Genomic DNA, 7500 nt, shown 5'->3' on the forward strand with positions numbered 1-7500 from the left:
TGTCGGGTAGAAACCTCTTATCTCCATGTTTTAATGCATACTACAGCGTCACACAAAAGCAGCAAGAGTAGCAGATCGACAAGCTCGAAACGCGTCACGAAACGACTCGTTTTGAGCTTGCAGATCTGCTTCTTTTGATGCTTTTGAATTTGAATCCTGAAAAGTCACAGTTTTGGACATATGAGGTTTCCACCCCGACAGAGAGACGACACTTTATATAGAAATACAATTGTCTTTAAAATATTTTGATTGTGAAGCACTTATGTTTTTGTAACACACGTGCAGACACACAAACACACGGAGAAAAACGTTAAGAGTATAGCTCAGGGGTCTTCAACCAGTGGTCCGTGGGGGGGGGGGTGCCAGGGGGTCCCCAGCGAAATAACATAGCGTCACAATCATTTTAACCACTTAGCATTGCCTATTCAAAAAATAGCAGAATTACAAGCTCATAGCGCGGCACCGAGTGCCGCGCTATGAGCTTGTATATCTGCTATTTTTGAAAAATCGCGAAAATGTGTGCATATCTTTGAATATATATAATTGTTCAAAGCGAACATTTTAACTCAAATCTTTGCTTCTGGGGGTCCCTGGCACAAAACGTTTTCAGATGGGGGTCCGCGGCCAAATGTATATCAATTTGGGGGTCCTTAGCATGAAAAAAGGTTGAAAACCACTGGTATAGGGGACAGTAACGTTCAACCTTATGCTCCGTCTTACGACTGCGTCGCGTGCCCGAAAATAGACGATCTACAAGCTGGTAAATTGCCCGAGCATCACCATCAAACGACAAAGTATAAATCGGGCACAAGGGGGGGGCCTTGAGACAATGAGTGAGACGGACGAATATGACAGAGAAAGAGAGGGAGAGAGAACGAGAGAGAGAGCAATAGACAGAGAGAGAATAGCTCGTCTTTTTTTGTCACACGGGGAGAAAGCCCAGGAGATGTCGAGGCTGTCATGGACAAAACACTGCATGAATATGTAGCAGGCAAATTAAAATTACAAAATACCAAACAAAAAAAGAGTAGGTGAGGGAAATGAGAGGGGGGAAAAAAAAGCTATATATATATATATATTTTACACACACACACACACACACACACACACACACACACGCACACACGCACTTATATATTCCTGAGATCACCACTGGGACAAGTATGCTCCTTCAAAGCCGCCACCACACGCCCCCTCCTCTCGCTTCTCCCAGAAAAAAAGAGGACAGAGATGTCCTTTAATAACGCGGTCTCGTGGTGAGCGGAACAGCGGTTGCTGTTCACATCAACAAACCGTCACCGTGGTGCCACCGCACCGCCGTCCATGCCAGCAGATCACAGAGAGCTAGCCGCCGCTGCCGCTCCTCTGCTAACCAGCGCAGCACGCTAGCCTGTGCCTTGCTAAACAGTGTGAGGCCCGGCACGCCGACAGCTGTTTAAAAACAACAACACAGTAATAGAGCTAGCATGTTGCGTTAGCCGACAGCTATTTAAAAACAACAACAACAGTGATAGAGCTAGCATGCTGCGTTAGCCGCCAGCTGTTTAAAAAACAACAACAACAACACAGTGATAGAGCTAGCATGTCGCGTTAACCGCCAGCTGATTAAAAATAGTAATAGAGCTATTAGCATGTTGCGTAGCATGTTGCATTAGCTGACAGCTGTTTAAAAACAACAACAACAACAACAATACAGTAATAGAGCTATTAGCATGTTGCGTTAGCCGCCAGTGGAGCGAAAAACTAAATCAGAAAAAAGGTCCGCCCCACCCCCCGCGGCAGGTACACAGACTTGCAGTCAAAATAAGCAAATTGCGTAAATTCTCTTTCTACTGCACTGTCACCAAAGTGTGGAATGCCCTGACACTATCCCTTAAAACATGTGGATCACAGGCTTCCTTCAAACATCCATTTTAGAGATTCCAAAGCTGTTTTACACCTGCTTTTTGCACGTCCCTCTGAAGTCCTAGAGATAAACTGCCGCTTGATGCTAGTGTCACCCGGACATTACAGCAAGCCCTCCGTAATGTCCTCATCCGACGAACAGAGGTAATTGCAGTTGTAAACACCCGGGTTGTCTCCCGCGTGGGGAACCAAACATCTAGTCTACCACTCAATGAAGGGGGAGAAACATTCCCTGGTATACTGTGGAGATATTGTGAGCTTATGAGCTTCTTGCAGGTCTACTCATCATCCACTATGTGTCCTACCTGACAGGGTAGTATGTTTCTCGTTGGAATAGTAGCACTGCAGATGCGCTAGTTACTGATTGGTTAAAATAATGTTTTATTCATTAACATAAGTTCCATATTGCAGCTTTAAGTAGGGGGACAGTTAAAAATCAGCTTGAAAAACTACTACTGTGAGTTCAGTGATATTCGGCCCTGTGAAACGACATCAACAAGTCAATATGAAGTCAGCCACCTGAACAGCAGCTACTGTACTGTATGTAACGCAAACTTTTACAGGACAGAAACGGGACCAAAAAAGAAGCGAAAAATAAGCTCGGGAAACTCTTAATACTCTAAACTGGGTACCTTTTTTTAATAGTCTTTGATGACTCGGCTAGAGGATTGAACCCCAACCTCCCAGTCTCAGAGACGGACTCTGTAATTTAAACTGTTTGTTTAAATGTGTATAGTACGTGTGTGCGCTCGTGCATGTGTGTGAGTGTCTGTAAGACACAGCGTGGATGAAATAGAAAATAAAGCTAGCTCACCAGCTCGACGAAGGAGAGTCCTCCATAGCTGTGGGCCACGATGAAGACATTCTTGGCCTGGGCTCTGGATACAAAGTGATCCCACACGTACAGCACATGGTCCTCTGGAGAGCTGTTCTCCTGGAGGAGGAACACACAGGACAGGACAACACACACACACACACACGTTAGACTCCTGATCAAAACAAAACAAAACAATGAAAACTCAGACAAAGGCCTGTCAACAGCAAACGCACTGAGAAACAACAGTCACATGTACGCAAGGCAGACGTCCTGGGATGAAAAACAGAGGGGGAGGGAGAGAGAGGGAGAGAGAGAGAGCGAGAGCGAGAGCGAGAGCGAGAGCGAGAGCGAGAGAGAGAGAGAGAGAGAGAGAGGAGGGACGCTGTCAATACCCAGAGTTATCAAACAACTCTTGAAAATGTAAAGTTACAGCATCAACGTGCAATCCCCTAGGGGCGGGAGAGAGAAAAGGAAAGAGATGGGAGGGAGAGAGATTGAGAGAGAGAGAGAGAGAGAGAGAGAGAGAGAGAGAGAGAGAGAGAGAGAGAGAGAGAGAGAGAGAGAGAGAGAGAGCGAGAGAGAGCCAGGGGTGTTTTCTATAAAGAGCCACTCTTCGGCAGGATCAATAAGTCTTGCATATTGCAAATGCCCTAAATGTAAAACTCGATAGAGCCGGGTGACGTAACGTTTAAATCTTAATTTGTACCGTGTTGGCGGATCGATGGCCCGTCTATATGCAGGCACAGAGCATAATGGGACAACACAAGGGGAAGGTCAGACGAGAAAACAACAGAGGGAGAGAGAGAGAGAGAGAGAGAGAGAGAGAGAGAGATGCACATTCACAAAACAAACACACAGCTTACACTGCGTCTGCGTTCACACACAAGCATTCAAATGAGCAGGTGTTTAGTGTCTTTACTATACTCGTGAGGACATTAACTTTTTTAGGACGACGATTGTATGAACGCCATTCTTAAACATGTTGGGGGCATTTACAAGATCTACACAAGCTCTTTCCCAGCCTACAGGGCAGGGGAGGTACAATATAGTAAAGAAAAAAAGTAGATATGAGGAAAAGGGCATCCATCCGTTAATGAACTTGTGACATTGATCGTGGACTTTGATTTCCGTTCAAACTGCCTCGCTCTCTCTCTCTCTAGCTCCCTCTCTCTCTCGCTCCGTGCAGAGATGAACAACAGCACTTTCACACACACCAAAATACACTTTACTGTTCACCACCTGTACAGTATACGTCCTCAACGTCTATACACGATACCAGTGGTTCTCAAACTTTTTCATGTCAAGGACCCCCAATTTGACACTTATTAACCCGCGGACCCCCATTTGAAAAGATATGCCAGGGACCCCCACAAGAGAGGATTTTACGGCTCTATGGCAGTGATTCTCAACCGTTTTAACATGCATTAGGCTACGGACCCCATTTAATGGTATTTTTATCTCTGGGACCCCAATTTATATTGTAAAATCAATGTTAATGTAACTCTGAGAGTGTACAAATGGAACCAAATGGACCCGTTAGGGTCCATTTGGCTCCATTTGTACACTCTCAGAGTTACAGACACATAAGGGTCCATTTGGTTCCTAGCCATCATTTAGCTGGGTACCCCCTGGAACTCCCTCAAGGACCCCTGGGGGTCCCCGGACCCCACTTTGAGAACCATGGCACTATACTGTGTACACCAGTGATTCTCAAAGTGCGGTCCGGGGACCCCCAGGGGTCCTTGCGGGGAGTCCCCAGCTAAAATGTGTTAATACAGCATCACAATCATTTTAACCACTTTATCCATTTACACGTTGGCTATTCAAAAACAGCAGATCTACAAGCTCACAGTGTGTCACTTCGTGCTATTTTTGAGAATTTTTGAAACACATCGAACATTTTGAATTTCTTTAACACAAATCTTCTCTTCTAGGGGTCCCTGGCAAAAAAAAACTTTTCAGATGGGGGGTCCGCAGCCATATACCACATAGGTTGAGAATCACTGCCTTAATAACACAAGACAGAGGGCATTAGTTCAGCGACACGGTTGTGTACATTTTAGCTGATGATATGCAGATGTCTTGTTTGTTTGTTTGTTTGTGTGTGTGTGCGTGTGCCAGTTTGAAACTGCTTGTGTGTGTGGTGTGTGTTTGAGTGAGTGTGTCCGGGGGTAAATTAACCTGTCAGTGTGTTTACTGTGAGATTAGTATGGGTGGGATGTAGTGTCAGAGACCGACCGTATCCTCGCTGTGATGATGCAACCGCAGGTAACTCCACTCTGCCCTTCCCTGCCCCTGTGTGTGTGTGTGTGTGTGTGTGTGTGTGTATATTTAAATGTGTGCATGCATTTATGTGTGCATCCATGTATGTGTGTGTGTGTCTGTCTGTCTGTCTGTATGTCTATGTGTACAGTATGTGTGTATGAGTAAAAAAAGTGCTTTAGCAAATGTGTATAGATATTTGTGTGTGTGTGTGTGTGTGTGTGTGTGTGTGTGTGTGTGTGTGTGTGTGTGTGTGTGTGTGTGTGTGTGTGTGTGTGTGTGTGTATCTGTGAATGCATGTGGAAGTGTGTACATGTGTATACACGTATTTGCGTGTGTCATACAGTATATTATGTATGTGTGCGTGTGTATGCGGAGGGGCTGAGGATGAGTCATCTCTATGACAGGCGTGTGACATCAAAGTGCTTTGAAGTCTTCATCCTCCTCTTCTTCAGTGCGTCACTCTTCATCTACTCAGTCTGTTCCACATTTCCTTCCCTCCTTCCATCCTCTGTCCTTTCCTCCCTATAGATTGTGGATACAGCGGCGGTAGAAGTTGGTGAAGCCGAGGAAGGGCTGCAGTTCCTTTCTGTAACCGGTTTGGAGCTAAACCACTGCCTCTACTTTAACATGGTCCATTTTGCATATTTCCGATGGAGAGGATGTAACCCAGGGATGACACTGCGGGCTGGTGAAGCTGGTGAAACACGACACTTCTCCAGCTTCATATAAAAGGTGGTTCTCGAGGAGGCACCGGGGGACCTGATGGACGTGATAGATATGTTCCTGGATGATATTCAGGGGCGTCACGGCCATTCACTGTGCGTACGACGCGACACCCTCACTCTCACAGATCCGTGATTTCATACCCCCCACTTTTTGAAAACATTTAAAATATATATATTTTTTTGATAATAAATCGGTAAAATCAGGCAAAAATAAGAATCATATAACCTAACCCTAACCCTAACCCCGAAATAAAGTAACCAAAACACGAAAAAAAACTAACAAAATCCGCCCAAAAAAATGCAACATTTTTAAAATACAGAATTTGTTTACATTTGACAGTTACACATGTTTTTCACGCTTTTTCAAAAATAGCAGATCTACAAGCTCATAGCGCGGTGCCACGCTATGAGCTTGTATATCTGCTATTTTTGAATAGCCAAAGTGTAAAATAAGGGGTATAGTCCACCGAAAGTCCAATCCCCCCCACCTTCTGAGAGCCTGTGACGTCCCTGATGATACTGGAGGAAATGAAGATGTCATCTATAAGTACACCAACATGACCTGGTCCAGTATGTCGTGGTGGAGGATGTCATTGATGAGGGCCTGGACGATGGCGGGGGGGTGTTGGTTTAACACCAAAAGGCATGACAAGGCATTCATGGTGGTCGCTGGGGATCCTGAATGCGGTTTTCCACTCGTTTCCCTCTCTGATCCGGACATGGTGGTATATGTCGGTCGGAGTTAAAAATGAGTTTCTAAAATGTTCAAAGACATGCAGCGGTAAAGTGGTGGCAGATTGGTGGCTCGGGGAAAACGGGTCATCTCAAGACCAACTTTAGTCGAACGTAACGGGTAGCAAATCGAACCGATTAACCCTTTAAGACCGGGAACGCTCTTTGGCTATTCAAAAATAGCAGATATACAAGCTCATAGCGCGGCACCGAGTGCCGCGCTATGAGCTTGTAGATCTGCTATTTATTGAAATACCATGATTTTTTGGGGAAATCTTTGAATATCTATTTTTTAAAGCGAACATTTATACAATTGTCTTCTAAATCCTAACAAAAACAAAAAAAAACGTATGTTGCTATAGTGTCAGTGGTTCCAAACCTTTTCATGTCAAGGACCCCCAAAATGATATGTATTTGGCCACGGACCCCAATCTCAAAATATGTAGTTCCAGGGACCCCCAGAAGCAAAGATTTAGTTACAAAAAAAAAAATGTAGATAATATTCAAAGATTTGCACACATTTTCACAATGAAAAAAAAAGAGCAGATCTACAAGCTCGTAGCGCGGCACTCCGAGCTTGTAGATCTGCTATTTTTGAATAGCCAAATAAATCTAAAAATGACAGAGATGCTTCCCCGGTCTTAAAGGGTTAACAGGCGTTGCAGTGCAATTATATACCGAATCTAACTCATGAGTGGGGGAATGGAATCAGGTGTGTAGGGATGTGTTCTATCATGTCCAGGAGGTCTCACATAGTGATGGTCGGCGGCGTGACCCCCTCCCTAAAACTATATACAGTACTGTATATCGTCTCTGTCGGGTGGACAACCTCATATGTCCAAAACTGTTACTTTTCAGGATTAAAATCTACAAGCTTGTGGATCTGCTACTTTTGATGCTTTAGTGCAGTGGTTCTCAACCAGTGGTCCTTGGGTGGGTACCAGGGGGTCCCCAGCGAAATTAGTTAAAATAGTGTCACAATCATTTTAACCACTTAACTTTGGCTATTCAAAAATAGCAGATACACAAGCTCATAGCGCGGCACCGAGTGCCGCG

General features: G+C 44.8%; 1 protein-coding gene across 2 annotated transcripts in view; it reads right to left on the reverse strand.

The window, feature by feature from the left end:
* arb2a (ARB2 cotranscriptional regulator A) overlaps positions 1-7500 on the reverse strand; it is a 297865-nt gene that overhangs the window by 156964 nt on the left and 133401 nt on the right. For both annotated transcript variants that reach the window (XM_084054052.1, XM_084054051.1), the window contains exon 8: positions 2720-2839. In XM_084054052.1, the coding sequence (XP_083910178.1) occupies positions 2720-2839 (120 nt within the window). The remainder of the gene's footprint in view (positions 1-2719; positions 2840-7500) is intronic.

Source organism: Gymnoscopelus microlampas (genome assembly GCF_963454915.1).
Source record: "Gymnoscopelus microlampas genome assembly, chromosome: 4".
In the NCBI taxonomy this organism is placed as follows: Eukaryota; Metazoa; Chordata; class Actinopteri; order Myctophiformes; family Myctophidae; genus Gymnoscopelus; species Gymnoscopelus microlampas.